The sequence below is a fragment of the Epinephelus lanceolatus genome, chromosome 10 (genome assembly GCF_041903045.1).
Source record: "Epinephelus lanceolatus isolate andai-2023 chromosome 10, ASM4190304v1, whole genome shotgun sequence".
NCBI classification, from domain to species: domain Eukaryota; kingdom Metazoa; phylum Chordata; class Actinopteri; order Perciformes; family Serranidae; genus Epinephelus; species Epinephelus lanceolatus.
This window is the reverse complement of record NC_135743.1, coordinates 6,911,895-6,927,743: the sequence shown is the minus strand read 5'-3', so window position 1 is coordinate 6,927,743 and position 15,849 is coordinate 6,911,895. Positions and strand designations below refer to the sequence as shown.

Sequence of the window (15,849 nt, the reverse complement as noted above, 5' to 3'; positions counted from 1 at the left end):
GATCTCAGACAACCGTCGTATGCTGGTATGGAGGGCTGTGTCCTTTGACGCAGGTGCAGATTACATGTGGTTGTTGGCCATCGGTTTGGTGTGTTCATGTGCAACTTTTTGGCTGAGACACCTCGACAAGTGGCGATGCAGTAGGGGGCTCTTGTCGCTGCAAATTCACTGATGTTGGTTTGGTTTGTCTAGGCCTTTAAGGTTCAAGGACAGGATCAGGCAGAGTACGTTTCAGCAGCTTGGAGCGGCTTTTTGCAATGGTCTTCAATGAGACTGAAGTTGCTGAGTACCTCAAGTTTTTTCTACTCTACGCGCCTCTCATTTTGCAGGTGTGCGCTGAATGCCATTAGCTGAAAATCACTGGCTTTTTTTCCCATTGTCAAATCAGATAAATTGAGAGACGGGCCTTCTGTGGTAGCAATGACAACAAGTAGTAGCATACAGTGTTAAGCGAACGTTAGCTCATTTTCATCATCACCTTGCTAGGGAAGCTGCAAGACATACCTGGACAAATTTTAGCCTAGCTTGTTTTTCCAATTGTAATTAGGCCTGAAAATTCTCAGCAGATTGTCAAACGACCGACGGATCCTAAAAAATGCCTTGAACCGACCCACATCCAGGTGAAGGTCCTCAACCAGCTGGTGGTACTCCTCAGCATTTACCCTCTTTCTGAGAGTGTCATCCACCCACACAGATCTCCGTTTCCTTGTGATCTACAGACAATTTGGGAACAACCTCATTTAGATCCAGAGCAAGGTCCCCTTAGCCTGTCCACTTTTATGCAGATTTAAAGGCACAGACCTGTGAGTTTATAAGGAGTTAAGCTAAGGACAGGTGATTCTGTGGTTCCGAGAAACAATTTTAAAAAAGATGCAGCAACCTGGCTCCAACGAAAAAATAGCAGTGGGTTTCACTTCCTGTTTTGCAACCTGCAAAACAGACTCTGTCTGATCAGGGCCTAGAGGGAATTTTATAGTTGTCATTGCAAAATATGCCAATACGAGTGGCCTGAGGGGCCCCTTTTCCCATATTTTTTGGGGGGAGTCCCCAAACGTTTGCCTGGTTTGCCTCTTCTGAAGATGCGCCCCTGACTTCTACCAAAAATGCACAAACATTAGTAAACTGAACCTGAGTATCAGAAGTTAAAGTAGTCATTGTGAAAGAGAAAACAGAGTGTTTTGCCATTTGTGTGAAAAACTTGAATATCCAGTTTGGTATTTACAGTTTCAGCTTTCAGATCAGTGGATGATGAAAAACATGATGGAGAGATGAAGCAAATGAGGAACAAAAGTAGCAGGAAAAGAGAAAGACTCAAAGCAAAGATTTAATAAAGCAAATACTGAAAGAAATAAACATAATATGAGCAAAAATTTAGAGCTATTTTTTAATGTAAAGTCTGATTCTGTCTAGATTTGTCAGTCCTGAAATCTAGTGATGGATAAGTAGTTTATCCAAATGGAAATACCCAACTGAAGTAACAGTACCTGTGAACTGTGTTTAAATCTAGTACCAATAAGAGAAAGTAAATATGTCAGAACTGCTGAGTGTGTGTTTTCTAATTGGTCCACTCTACAGAAGGAACTGCTTTGTGTTCAGTTACTGTAGAGGACAAATGTGACCTCAGAGCAGCTGGGTCATGACACGGGCTATTCCTGCTTCCAACCCCGACAACCAGCCTCCCATCACATACCCCAACCAGACTGACCACTCAACACTGTCTACCAACAATGCAAACAATGTCTATACTGTCTCTGATGCAGTAACCAACTAAATCGCCAAATCATTTCAGAGTCAAACATACCTGTTTACTGTTACTGTCATAAGAGGTTATATGTGAGTGCCATGAAATCTGTCTCATCAAGACCAGATAATGCTACAAATTCAAGTTTATTTCCAGAAGCATCTCTTTTGTGTTTGAACCAACCTAAAAAATTCTGTCAAATGTTTTGTTTTCAACCAAATCTAGCTGTACTGTATGATGAGCTGTGCTATTGTCATTTCATAGTGTTTACCTTGAACCCGGAAATCCGCTCTTGCCTCACTGACAGCACTCAAACAGTAAAAACAGATGGAGGTCCTGACACACAGACAGACACTGGGAAGGAGGAACACCCATAGTTTCCTCAGCTCAGTCTTGAATAATCAGTTTCAGCTTGTTTCTGTTTCCTTCAGCAGTTACATAGCAATCATTTACAAGCTCCTGTGTGTTGCATGATTTATCTGTGGTACACTTTCTCTTAGTGTTCAAACAACGATGCAGTTAGGCTACATCTCTGAGGTCACTGGGGCGGCAGCAGCATCTCAGGCTGTCACGTCTGACAAAAAATCTCCTGTAATTGTTTCAGCCGAGTCGCTGACTGCACAGTGGCTGTAAATGTCACCGGATACAATGGAAGGAGTTTTTCAGACACGGAGCTGAGGGGCCGCAGGTCGAGAGGAGCCTCTGAAGGTGGCAGCTCCTGCTTTAACAGGAGCGGTGAGGTCAGCTCCTTCACAGGCGCTGTTTGGTCTCAGCTCAGGTTTCCTGTTGCCTTTGCCCCTTTGTGTCAGCTGTCCGAGTCAGTACAAACAAAGTGACTGCCGCGACAACTGAGTGGAAAAACTCTGCTGCTTACAGATCAGTGTTGACATAAGGGGAGCTCCTCTGCTCACTGTCTGACTCTTGTAAATCACAGCTATGACCTCTGATGTAACTGTTTTTCTTCTATAATCACCTCATAACACACTCTGCCCAATGCAATGATTAATGTCTGCCATACCCGACAGGAGACTTTGAAAAGACTTTGAAGAGACTAACCCTCTCACATCTAAAGACAATGTCAGGTTTTAATCACACACTATGAGACTTTGCAAAGACTTGGGATCTTGCAGGGTCATTGTTTGCAAGACTGCAACTAAATTCCTTTTGAGATTATTTCCCATAACAATTCCTTGTGTGTCTTCAAAGACATATAACTCTAGAAACACAAGATAAAAGGCATCACATGTCGACAGTATTCTTGTCATTTCGGCATCAATACAATCCATGAAGATAAAATGTATTTGCATACAATCAGTCTCACAACTCCACCAGAGAACTGACATTTATTCGTTCTTGCCTCTCCCTGGAGTTCCCTGAACATTTACGGTCTACCTGGTTTGCTGCTTCCTTTTTGGTGCTGGAGAGGGTGCACCAATTGACTGTTGATAGTGTTATTGCATGAGCCAAGACTAAAACCTACGATGTTTGATTTTATCAGAACGTCAAGACAAGAAAAAGACTGACTGAAGACAGTTTGGACTGAGCATTATGACCTCCTTACACCAAACAATAAAGATCATGGGAGTGCGTCACAACTTCAGCAAAACTCTCATGACTCTCATGCATAAGAGAATAGGTTTCACAATGTTTCCTGGACTGTAATATGTCACGATAACTGAGCTTTTGTCAAAAAGAAATAGAAAAATATAAGCGGCTCTGACTCAGTTCTTCATGTTTACAGCAATCAAAACTTGCAAAAAAAGATTTTCACTCCCCATATGATGTTATTTTACAGTTTATGAACTCCAATATTATCCACAAATGTTGCTAACTAATGCTGTTGCTGCTGTATCACCTGATGAACGTGACAAAAAGCTCTGTAGATTTGAAAGGAACTGTTGATTTTGGTGATAATTCCTTCACAGCAGATGTATTAATTATAAAATATCTGTGTAGTGCAGCTTCATACCCTCAGTGTATGAGCTGTTCTCTGACTGCAACCACCTGAATAATATGCTGCCATCTAGTGAATGTATCCTGACATTACAAGTACACAATTGACTGTCACACAGTGGTGGACGATAACTACCTACATGACATGTCTTCTCATGTTTCAGGTGTTCATCAGTAGTTGGAAGTTCCACCAAAGACACTTCTTGAATGATTTCATTTAAATGACTGCACAAAGAGGTCAAATTATCTGGTATTTCACAAAAAAGGGTGAGGTTAAAGAAGCATACACTCAGTTTGTATGTACCACAAAGCTGAAGTAAACTTCCAGAACAACTCTTAGTTCTTTTAAATCAAGGCTGAAGACCATTTTTTTCTGTTTGTCACTGCCTTTAAGTAAATCTAATTTGGAGTAGTTTATTCATGTGTTGCACTGGACTGAATTTTTTATTCTGCTTTTTAATCTCTCTCAGTCTACCTTGTCTTATCTTAAGCTTCCATTTTATTTTATTCTTTTTAAATCATATTTATGTCTCTTTTAGAGATTGTCCTGTGTTTCTTTTATTTATTTTCTTTATGCCTGTAATGACTTACGTAGAGCACTTTGAATTGCCTTGTTGTTGAGAGCTGCTACTGTGTATAAATAGACTTGCCATGTCTGTGTGTGATTTAAAAAAAAAAAAAACAAAAACACCAAATCATAATTTTACTTTTTATTTTGTGACAATGCGACTGAGTTAACAGACCTTTGGTTGTAACTCTACAAATCTGAAAACACAAACCATTTTCTTTCTACAGTAAGAACTTCAACAAAGTCTTACTGATATAACAGTGTCTCCAAACTGCCAGGTTTGCAAATGTAAAACTAAACGTAGAGGTTTCTTCACAACAGAAAGAAAGATTATAAATACGCATAATCCACTGTATCTGTAATTGAATATTTTCCGTGTAACAGTATGTCTGTAAATGAGACTGGTACAGTGCAAAGATTTCTTCTATTCAGACGGCACTTTGTTTGCACTGTTGCTAAGTTTCTGTCTTTGTTGAATGTCTGACTGAGCTCAGCCCACTTAAGTTAATTCTCTTTGTTAAGAGGACTGAAGGCCCTCGTTACCAAGCAGCACTTTTTATGTGTTTTGTCAGCAATTAACCCTTGTGCCACTGTCTGCTACTTTCTCCTGGGGCTGCCACTGTGATCCTGACACACAAACAACATCAAACTCTGTGGATTTATACTGAGGAGATATCTCCAGGAAATTTAAGGTAAACAGACACCTTATCTGTACATCAACACATCAAAATGGCTCCACGCAGTTTGTTGCATCCACTGTCCTCAGTCTGCTTTAAAGATAAAATCCAATTCTCTGCAAGTCAGCATCTCTCTTATGCAAGAAGTAATTGCTTCAGGCTCCCAGAGATTGAGTGCCACAGCGACGTGTGGAGCATCAAGCCACCTGATTTCTCTCTCAGACTGTACCGATCTCTGTCTGTTCCTCAAAAGAAAGAAAGAAAGACACATTCAAATCTATCTTTACCTGAACTTAGTGAAAGAAAGAGGAGAGCTGGAATATTTCTACCAAATGTTTTACATGAGAGTTTTCAGAAGAAAGACCCTCCAAAGTTCATCACATTGCACAGGCCTCCTGATGCTCTGGAGTCTGAGCTGATGTTTGTGAAGACTGGGAAGTTCCCTTCTGGGCCATACAAGAACCCCAGACCACATAACTTCAGACCGGTAAGTGTCTGCAAACACAAAATCTGCTTTAAACCTTGTTTATATATTTGTTGAGTGTATGTTGAATGCAAAATGGCAATAAACCAACCCAATTGGCAGAAAAAGTGTTGGCATTGTACATTTCTGCAAACCAAGGATACGCTACATTTGCACGGTACTATGTAGCAGATATGTTAAAACTTAATATTTTAACAATGCTGTGGTTAACATGCGGTTAGGTTTAGGCACAAAAACCACTTAGTCGCAGTTAGGAAAAGATGTTTTGGCTTAAAATACCCCTGTTTGGGGGCACAATCACCGCTAGAAATGCAGCAATGTCTTGGTAAACAAAAAGTGCCTAGGCAGCTGCTTGAAAAACAGCAACAGATCGCTAAAAAAGCTGCTGAAAAAACAGTGACAGGTTGCTACAAAACACCCCAATTGGTGCGTAAAAAGCCAAACTGTGGTCTGCAGCGGTCTGCAACTTGGCAAGGGTCTCACCTCGGTGTCATGCCATCCACCATCCCCTTCAGACAACAAAGTCAGCTTATATACTGCGTCACTTTAGAAACAATGATGATGTGAAACGTACAAATGCAGCATATTTGTGGTTTGCAGAAATGTACAATGCCAACATTTTCATTCGGCGACTGAGCTGGATAAACACACAGGCTGAATACAAGAACGGAAAGCAGGGTCATTCTATCTTGAAGCAAACCTCTCGGCAGTTTGTAATGTTTAATTTGACCACAAGATGGCGATAAACACAAAGTAAAACATACAACTTTTTTATGACTTATTTTTCATGACTGATTTCAGCTCGATGAGGACCTTCCAGACATAGTTACCACATATGAGAGAGATCCTGGAAACCTGAATTTAAAATTAAAGCACTTGGACGTTAGTAAGTGGATTAACTTTATCGTTTCCTTCAATCTTTGAGTTAATTTTGGCTGAAACTTTGTCTCATAGTTTAATATTCTAAATGCTTCCATTTGTGCCACTACCAGAACAAATGCATTTTGAACGTGAAAAAGAAAACATGTTTCAGTCAGTCAAAGGCCTTTCTTTTTTTCTTTTTTTTTTACATTTTTAAATACCACTGTAGGCACAAGTGACTACATGAATAAATATGATTTCTTTTCCAGTTCGGACCACTAGATCTGAGCCAGACTTTAGTTCGAGGGACACTAAGACAAAGATGGACACCTATAAACCTGCAGAGCCCACGTGGGATGTGAGGCTCATACTCCCTCAGCCGCCCTGGCCTCCAAAATCAGCTTCCTTTACTGTGAGTGGTGTTTTGGCGTCATAGAGAACCATTTCTATGTCAAACTGTGTCAGTCCCAACAGAGCCAGACTAAAACTGCACTCATGTAATCATCATGCAGATTGTTCCTCAAGTATTACACTTCAGTACAATTCTGATACTTAATACCTCTACTCCACTACATTTCAATAGGAGATATTGTAGCTTTTACTTCTCTGCATTTATCTTCCAGCTCTTATGACTATCAGATTAAGATTTAACATACAAAACAAATGATGAATTCATAAAATATGATGCATTATTAAACTACCCACCTACATATGAAGTAGTTAAAACTAGCTATTATCACTATGTAAATACAATAATAATACAATAACAGTGAGTACTTTTACTTTTGAGACTTTAGGTACATTTTGTTGCTTGTGTAATTTTACTACATTTTGAATGTTGGACTTTTACTTGTAGTGGAGTACTTTTTTAGTTTGGGATTGCTAATTTTAATCAAGCAAATGATTTGAACACTTCCTCCACCACTGATGATTACATGTCATCACAGTATAATATATCCAAGGTCTTATTCATTTATTTAATTATTTTTTAATTTTGTAATTTTTTTAAATTAATTATCTTCTGTAACCACTAATCCTGTTAGGGGTTGCTACATGTAGATCTTTGCTTTGCAGCTGACATAGTATAATGTTGTCAGAGGTCTTAATGCTTTTAAAATGGACTGGAGTACTGACTGGAAAAAATGTTACATCATCAGGGTGTCTAGACGTTAAATTTAAGACTTAAAAGACCCTTTTGATACCACTTTAAATAAATGTAAGACCATGATTGTAATAGAAATACACAACAAAAGTGAAAATACACCCTTACCAAGTAAAAACATTGATGTCTGATCAAAATGAACTGTAAGTTAAAATGACACTGGTCGAATCATAGGGGAAGAACAGCTAACAAGCAGGCTGGCTAGCAAGGTTTTAGTTTAACGATACAGACTCATAACATGATGTAAATGCATAGAGAGAGCGAAAATAGTGGCATTGCCTGCATTCAGGTTTTGTGTTAAAGTCTGTTACTCTGTCAAATAGTGTTTCCTTCCTAACACCAGGTATTCTCGCAGTGACGTGAATAAAAATCTTAAATTATTCATTCATTTTCCGTAATTGCTTATCATGGGGGGTCGCGGGATCATGGAGGGGCTGGAGCCTATCCCAGCTGACATTGGGTGAGTGGCGGGGTACACCCTGGACAGGTCACCAGACTATCACAGGGCTGACACAGAGAGACAGACAACCATTCACACTCACATTCACACCTACAGACAATTTAGAGTCACCTGCATGTCTTTGGACTGTGGGAGGAAGCTGGAGCACCTGGAGAAACCCCACACTGGCACGGGGAGAACATGCAAACCCTTTTGCTGCCAATGCTAGCCACTGCACCATCGTGCTGCTTTAAACCCCTTAGTAATAAATGTGTATTTAAGACTTTTTAAGGACCCACAGCCACCCTGATCATATCTCCGCCTATAAAAATATTACACAATAGTAAGTTTGTTTAATAAGAAAGCAAAGATCTACATGAGGCAAAACAATTACTCCATACAACAAACCATGTGATTTCTGGTGCTTTATGTAGGCAAAGTAGGAATGCATCTTGTTTAATTTAGATAACTTGATTTTAACTACCTGTTGTATTTTACATTACTTAGTCTATCTCACACAGTGGGCAATATTTACAATTTAGACACTTCAGAGTTGCACCTGCTTTAATATTGACACTGAATGTCTGTTTCACAGAGACACAGACGAAGAAGAGGAGCCTACAGCGCATTCTTGGACCGCGTGGAGGAGAAACTGTCAAGATCGTGGAAAAATAGATCATGATTTCCTTTTTTTAAAAATTATTTTTACATGTGCATGACCTTCTTTAAACTGTACATAAGCATGACATGTAATTAACAGACTAACTAACAGACAATGGGGATGTAAAAAAATAAACTTGACAAGTTTTGGTAGTTGTGATTAGAGAACACAGAAAAAAACGAAGCTTTTGGAACAATGTAAGACAAATATACAACTTTTTTCAGATTAATAATGCATGTTTTTTACTACAATTCAGATACACCTAATATCAAAGCACACATAACAGCCACTTCCCAAAGCACATTGTGTTTTTGTAATGTGTTGTTTCCATCTTCCATGTATCTATACGTTTAGTATTGGTTTTAATACAGTTTTAAACATAAACATAATCTCTACTGTTAAACTTATAGTATATTAATGTTGATTTGTAATACAGCTGAGAGTACAAAATTAACTAAAAAGGACTGAATACAAAGGACACATTCAGAGATTCTTGTAGCTTTGGGTGTATGGCAGGGGACATGTAGTGACTGTGGGGTCATGGAAGTCATCGCACCACATTAGAAAGCCCACTGGTCCACTGACAGCTGCTCATACAGTACCTCAAGAATCCTAAACATCTGAAGCCTGCACATGTTCGAAGCATATCCGAAATAGCTGCATATATGTGTTCAACGAGTCATCTGTGCATAACTCGCTGACTAAATATAAAATGAAACGAATATCAGTCACTGCAATAAACCACTTGACCCACAGGCTGCCATGTGTTTTTCTTATTTTAATCTGCTATCATCCTTTCCAATACTGGACAATGTAATGAAAAGTTTCATCCCATGTATGGCTAATAAAGATACTACTTACGAGTGTCGTTGTTCTTCCTTGTTCTTTACAGGACTGTGCAGAAGTCTAATGGCAGATCGGAAAAATCTACACAAGAAAAACACAAAATGTAAAGTCAAAAGAAGTTGTGACAAAGCACTGGAACAAAATACATCTCATCGAGCTCTTTTTGTTACTTTTCATTATATCATTTCTTTAGTTTTTGAGAGATTTTAATATGACTTCAAATGGGCCATATGTAACCTGTTTTACTAGCTTTATAGCAATATATGCCAGCTACCAACTGAAAGAATGCAGGATGTGAAGGACTGTTGCTTTTTCTTATTTGACAATTACTAGCTTGTTTTTTTTTTTCATTTAAAACATATGATATGGGATGTGTCCCTTGTGTCACCCTCTCCCTGAAATCTACACCTATGTGTTTTATTACTTAATATTTATCATTAAGAATACAAAATATAATCAACAAAAAAATAATGATGTAGTATTGTGAATAGAGAAAAGAATTTATTGATTGAAATTTACAAGCTACCCAGTGATATATTAGTCAGACATTTCAAGTTTAGGTGTGAAAGATTTAGGGGGATTTAGTGGCACCTAGTGGTGAGGATGCAGATTTCAACCAGCTGAAACTTCTCCCAGTGATCAGTGTTTATTGTTCAGGAGGTATTTACTGGGAGCAGAATTGTCGGCAGAGGTCTCTTCCTCTCCAAAACAGACAGACATGGTGATTTAAAACAGTAAAAAACACTGAATAAAGCAGATTCATATTACAAATCTATGTTTCTCCTATCTGTTTGGCAAGTCGGAGAGGGGCAGCTTGTCACTCACTCATTCATTCATTAATTTTCTGTAACCACTTCTCCTGTTAGGGGTCATGGAGGGGCTGGAGCCTATCCCAGCTGACATTGTGCGAAAGACGGGGTACACCCTGGACAGGTCGCCAGACTATCACAGCCCTAACACACAGAGACACACAACCACTCACATTTACACCTATGGCTAACTATGGTAGCCAATGCAAAATCATGAAATGTCCTATATGGCTGGATCCAACTGTCCACCCTCTGGACTTGTCCACTGAGCCCTCGCAGACTTCAGTTGTACGTAGTGTGACGTACACACCGTCGTCACGTAAAGTCTGTGAGGGCAGTGACTGCATGCAGCTGATAGACAGCCCTCTGTGGAAACGTTCAACTATCGCCGCTGTCATATTCATATATATTTCATATAAGTTGATGATATTTCCCTACATAGCCTGACAGGCTGCAATAATAAAATGCATTTTCATTCCTTTTAGAGCCTATACTCATACATATTTCCATATCATGATGTGGCTGAATATTTATTTCTGTTTTTTTTTTAGCAATTGAAAAAAAAAAACAACCATCACGTCAATATGGCAATGAACTGTGGGTTATCAAATCAGTGAAGGCTGCTAAAGTCTGCTCCCTATGCGGACTCTCTGGAAGTCGGCAGAAAGTTTGCTTGAGGCCCCTTGTGGGCTAGTCTGCAAGTGTGGTGAAGTCCGGACAATTGGATTCAGCCTCTAAAGGGCTCATTCTAAGGTTAGGAAAACACAACAGTTCTTATTTTCAGGCAATTATACACTATAACAAACACACTATAGTGACTTTTTAACAAAACAAAATGTCTAAACAAGCTACTGAGAGGCGAATGGGTGAACTTGTTCCGCACGTGTGTTCGGGGCTAACAGTAAACAAATGTCCAGTGTGCTTTATCTCTTTGGATTTGGCGATCCATTTATTCTCAATACAATATACACATGTTCACCATAACACAGAGGGGCAACAGCATTGTTCATATATAATAATTACTCATTCAGCATTTCAGTTTTACACGCCAGTACTTCAAGCTTGTCAACATGCTTCCACAATACGTGCCAACACGTTGCCTCCCCATTCTTCACCCGATTCTCTGTACATGGAGCTTACCTATATGCTTTTCACCATGAATGCTCCACCCAGTGTTCAGTCTAATAACTGCATTTGTATATAATGTTTACCTTGTTTAGATAAGGATAGAATAAACAAACTTAAGTATTATGACTCCAACATATACTTAGATTCCATTTCTGCCAGTATGTACCCCTAAATCCTGCACACTGGACCTTTAACATTCACAAATATAGACTTTATACTTCTGTATGTTTGAGTCAATATTTGAATTCAAGACTTCTACTTGTAATTGAGTATTCCTACACTGTTGTAGTGCTGCTTTTACTTAAGTAAACAAGTGTTTCTTCCTCCACTGGCCTGTGTTTTGTGTCACATTCCCTGTCTCTGTGTTAAAATAAACACAATTCAAACAAAAGATCATGACCCACAAAACACCAGAAGCAGACACAGGTTATATAATGTAACTGCTGGAGGACCAGTTAGTGTTTGTTATCCTTCATGCATGATGGGCTGCAGAGAGCGTGGTGCCTTTCCTGCCTCTCTGACCAATCAGTTTAAACAAAAACACGCGGATGAATGGGGCGGCGCTGTTTCTGCACACACACACTCCCTTTCTCTCTGCAGTCTCCACACACACACACACACACACACACAGCGGACAGCAAAGGCAAAACACGCCGAGAAAAATCAACGGTAAGTTTCTATTTTACTTCAAACGGTTGCTAACGTTTACTGTCTCGTGCGGCTGCTAGCTTAGCCATTAGCATCCCAGGGCGTTTTTATTCTAACTGAATGTCCGTTTACGTTTTAATATGGGCTACAACAACAACTAGCTCACATTTACAAGTGTATTCCGGTTTCTTGAGCTACATTTTCTGTCAGAATAACTGCATCTTCAACTTGGCGGTGAAACAAATATCTTATCAACGTCAACAAAACGTAAAAAGTGCATTTTGTGGACATTTTAATGCACGTACACACACAGTCTTTAATTAAAATGTACCTTTGTCGCTTCTCCTGCCGTCTTCTATAAATAAAACTCATTTCAAACACATCGGCTAACTCTTAATTTGCTCACGAATCGATATTAATTAATTAATTATTGATGTAAAAAGTAAAAATGCTGTGACGGACAGACGCAGCAACAGGTGATCCTGGTTCCCGGGCAGGAAGCATGATTGACAGCCCTTTCAGCCAATCAGCTGGCAGAGAATGGAGCCCAGGCACCAATCGCGTGCGGCCGCAGTGTTCGTGTGGGCGTTGATCCAAGCTGACAGCAGTGTCATCAGCGGTAGATCCACACTGGGACACGGAGGACAGACAGGGAGGGTGTCTCCGCTGCTGAGGGAGGATTTTTTCTGTCGTCGTTGCCAAACACACGAGGTGGAAATACACCGTGAGTTGAATTTCAGGCTGTGTAGACGCTGGGGAGGACAGAGCCGCGTTTCTGTTCAGAGTTGAGTGTTTTCTCTACAGATGGCTCAGACTGGTAGGTAGCCAATTTTGGGCTGGACATAGAAATGCATGTGCTCACCTGCCGTGTTAATGCTGTCCTGCGAGTCCTCTGTAGATGAAATGCAGCAATATGTCTAGATAAAATACAGTCATTGGTAACTAAACTCTATTTTAACACAAGTAAGGATGTAATGTTGTACTAGAATGACATTTAAAAACTGCACACTAGCAAACAGGCCCCTGTAGGAGTGTTACAGTGGAACCATATGAGATTAATCTGTTAAACTTTGTACAATATGGTGGCTGTAAGCACATTATTGTACGAAATCCGGGTAATTTTCTAATATCCATGTCTGGATAGTGCTTTTGCTTTGTTACAGCTGGGTAATAAATCAATATAATGACACTGTGATATCTGATAAGATAGTGTATTGCTCAACAGTGTTTTCCTGGTCGTAAAGGCTGGTTTATAGCAAGTGACACACTACTGTGGACTTTGACAGATATCCTGGTAAACATCCACATTTATAATCTTTCTTAATCAAACTGTTGCATGTGAAAATTCTCTGGTACGACCAAAAACAAACCCTAAAATGTTGCAACAGTTTAAGAATCAACATATAAAGTCAAAAATACTATTTTTATTTTTTTGCATAGAGAAATAGTGATTTGATCCGTTGTTATTATACAAAATATTGTCAAGTGCAGCTTGTGTATTGTGAAATGAACATAACATGATTGCCCTCTTACAAATCAACAGTTAGAAGCAATCAAATACACCCATGCTCACGTCAGTAACACATTTGCTGCCACAGCCTTACTTGGTCTGGTGACTCTGGTATGACCAGTAGATTAAGGTGGCTTAGCAAACTTTGGAAGTATGTTGTTATGTAACTTGCATTAGTCAGTTTATTGACTTTATGAATCTTCTCTACTTGTGTTACTTGTTACCCGATCTCAGTCTCTTTAAAGCAACAGGCTCAAGGGAATGTAGTGAAATTAAATGTGCCATTATCCTGTAATTGCCAGTCGCTACAGCGGCTGTTCAGTCGAAGTTTCACAGTCAAGTGCTGCGAATAACGTTTGCAATTTGCTTTCAGGTAACTGCTGCAGTCATTTTGGAATATTCACAATTCTGAGAATTATTGTCGCACTGGAATTGGATCAGCTCTCCCAAGTCACCAATCCTTCCTCATGAGGAAAGATGGGGAATGGATTGTCAGAACAACCTAGCTTCCTCTCAAACGTGCCGTTCTTCCAGTCGTTTCACATCGCCATCCTTGGGCTGGACTCTGCAGGGAAGACCACTGTTCTGTACAGACTGCAGTTCAATGAGTTTGTGAACACAGTGCCCACTAAGGGCTTCAATGCGGAGAAGGTGAAAGTGTCCCTGGGCGGCCACAGGACTGTGACGTTCCACTTCTGGGACGTGGGCGGCCAGGAGAAGCTACGCCCCCTGTGGAAGTCGTACACACGATGCACAGATGGTATCATATTCGTGGTGGACTCTGTGGATGCTGAGCGCATGGAGGAGGCCAAGACGGAGCTCCATAAAATCGCCAAGACCTCTGAAAACCAGGGGGTGCCGCTGCTGGTGGTAGCCAACAAACAGGACTTGAGACACTCGTTGGGACTTGGTGAAATAGAGAAGTTGCTGGCGCTGAAAGAACTGGGCCCCGCGACTCCCTGGCACCTGCAGCCAACCTGCGCCATCATCGGTGATGGACTCAGGGAGGGACTGGAGAGACTCCATGACATGATTCTTAAAAGGAGAAAGGTGCAGCGGCAGCAGAAGAAAAAGAGATAAACTTGTCATGATGTGAAAGACTTACCTGCTGTTATATGTGAAGGATATTCTCCTGGGTGGACACATGCATCTGCTGCAGGCCCAGGTTCAAAATGCTGAGTTTTATCAGTCCAGAATTGAGGTTTAGGATTCGCGGTCTTGGTCTTGTGATGATGCTGTTGATCAGGAAGTGACGCTTAAAGGAATACAGTATGAAGATGAGAAAGTTTCAGACATGTGTGGATATATTAAAGAGTCTAAAAGGATTAAAAAGCACTGAGGGTTTGGGGTCTGGAAGGGTGATAGAAGTTAAGGATGCTGTATGTTTCATGAACGGCTGTTCCAAACAACGCTACCAAAAATAATTTAAGAAAAGGCTTTGACTAGTTGAAGGGTTATTTGGTAAACGATTGAACATTGTTATACCAGAGGAGCAATGAAATATACATCAGTTTTATTTTACTGTTTTGTATGTTATTATATCTTGTTAATTTTTTTTACACTGGACTCTCTCTGTGAAAGAAAAGTATTATTGTGCATTATCGCATTATTATCGATTTGCTTGCTGTCTTTTATCTCTCCTTTTTTTAAAGCACTTTAGAGTATCACTTCATATGAAGTTTACAGTCTTTAGCATATTGTGTTGGATTTTACAGAAACGTTTGGGCAAAATACAACAGATGCTACTGTAGTTGGTCGACATCGGCCACATTGTCATTAGACAGTTTATGCATTATGTTTTGCTTAATAAAACATATTTAGAGCGATGCTGACGGTGGTATGGAGGGTGTTATTATGTCCACTTTGTCATTCAAGAGCTTGGATTTAAAAAGCAGGTACTCAAAGATGATCAGGGTTGTAACCTTAAATTCATTTGGGTGATAGCAGGCCTTAGAGAGGGATGAGCAGTATGTGAAAACATCTGTCAGTGTGCACGTTAACAAGGCACTAAATCACCAGTTCCCCCAGGGGAGCTGCTGTATAGCAGACATTATAGGAGTATCTGTTCTGTCACGTTAATATGATGCAAGGGGAAAACAAAACACGTGCTAAGTCAGCCTACCTGTTAGTTATCACGTACAAGAAATACTCCTTGGTTTCATTTTAAGTTTTGATTTGCATATTGTGTCGACGCAGGAACACACCCTAAACCCAAAGCTCCATTTAAATGATTGTTTGCAGGTGTGGAGCGTTATGTTGACTGCACTGACACCTTTGTCATACCTTAATCATAGCTTTCATTTCTTACTAAATCTTTGTACACACTGAGTTGCAGTATTTGCATAAAGAGCTACAGACAACG

The 15,849-nt window shown here is 39.9% G+C and overlaps 2 protein-coding genes across 4 annotated transcripts; both read left to right on the top strand.

Moving 5' to 3' along the window:
• The first annotated feature begins 4,864 nt into the window (after nucleotides 1-4,864).
• c10h7orf78 (chromosome 10 C7orf78 homolog) lies at nucleotides 4,865-9,366 on the top strand. Its single transcript, XM_033640817.2, has 4 exons — nucleotides 4,865-5,426; nucleotides 6,225-6,309; nucleotides 6,554-6,696; nucleotides 8,481-9,366. The coding sequence occupies exons 1-4, from the start codon at nucleotides 4,992-4,994 to the stop codon at nucleotides 8,565-8,567; spliced, it is 750 nt and encodes a 249-aa protein (XP_033496708.2). The 5' UTR covers nucleotides 4,865-4,991; the 3' UTR covers nucleotides 8,568-9,366.
• Nucleotides 9,367-11,872: 2,506 nt separating this feature from the next.
• arl4aa (ADP-ribosylation factor-like 4aa) lies at nucleotides 11,873-15,314 on the top strand. Of its 3 annotated transcripts, none has more exons than XM_033640820.2 (2): nucleotides 11,873-11,998; nucleotides 13,861-15,314. In XM_033640820.2, the coding sequence occupies exon 2, from the start codon at nucleotides 13,965-13,967 to the stop codon at nucleotides 14,565-14,567; it is 603 nt and encodes a 200-aa protein (XP_033496711.2). In that variant the 5' UTR covers nucleotides 11,873-11,998; nucleotides 13,861-13,964; the 3' UTR covers nucleotides 14,568-15,314. The 3 variants fall into 3 exon arrangements, with proteins under 3 accessions (XP_033496711.2, XP_033496712.2, XP_033496709.2); XM_033640821.2 differs by lacking the exon at nucleotides 11,873-11,998 and adding an exon at nucleotides 12,566-12,701; XM_033640818.2 differs by lacking the exon at nucleotides 11,873-11,998 and adding an exon at nucleotides 12,569-12,794.
• Nucleotides 15,315-15,849: the final 535 nt, after the last annotated feature.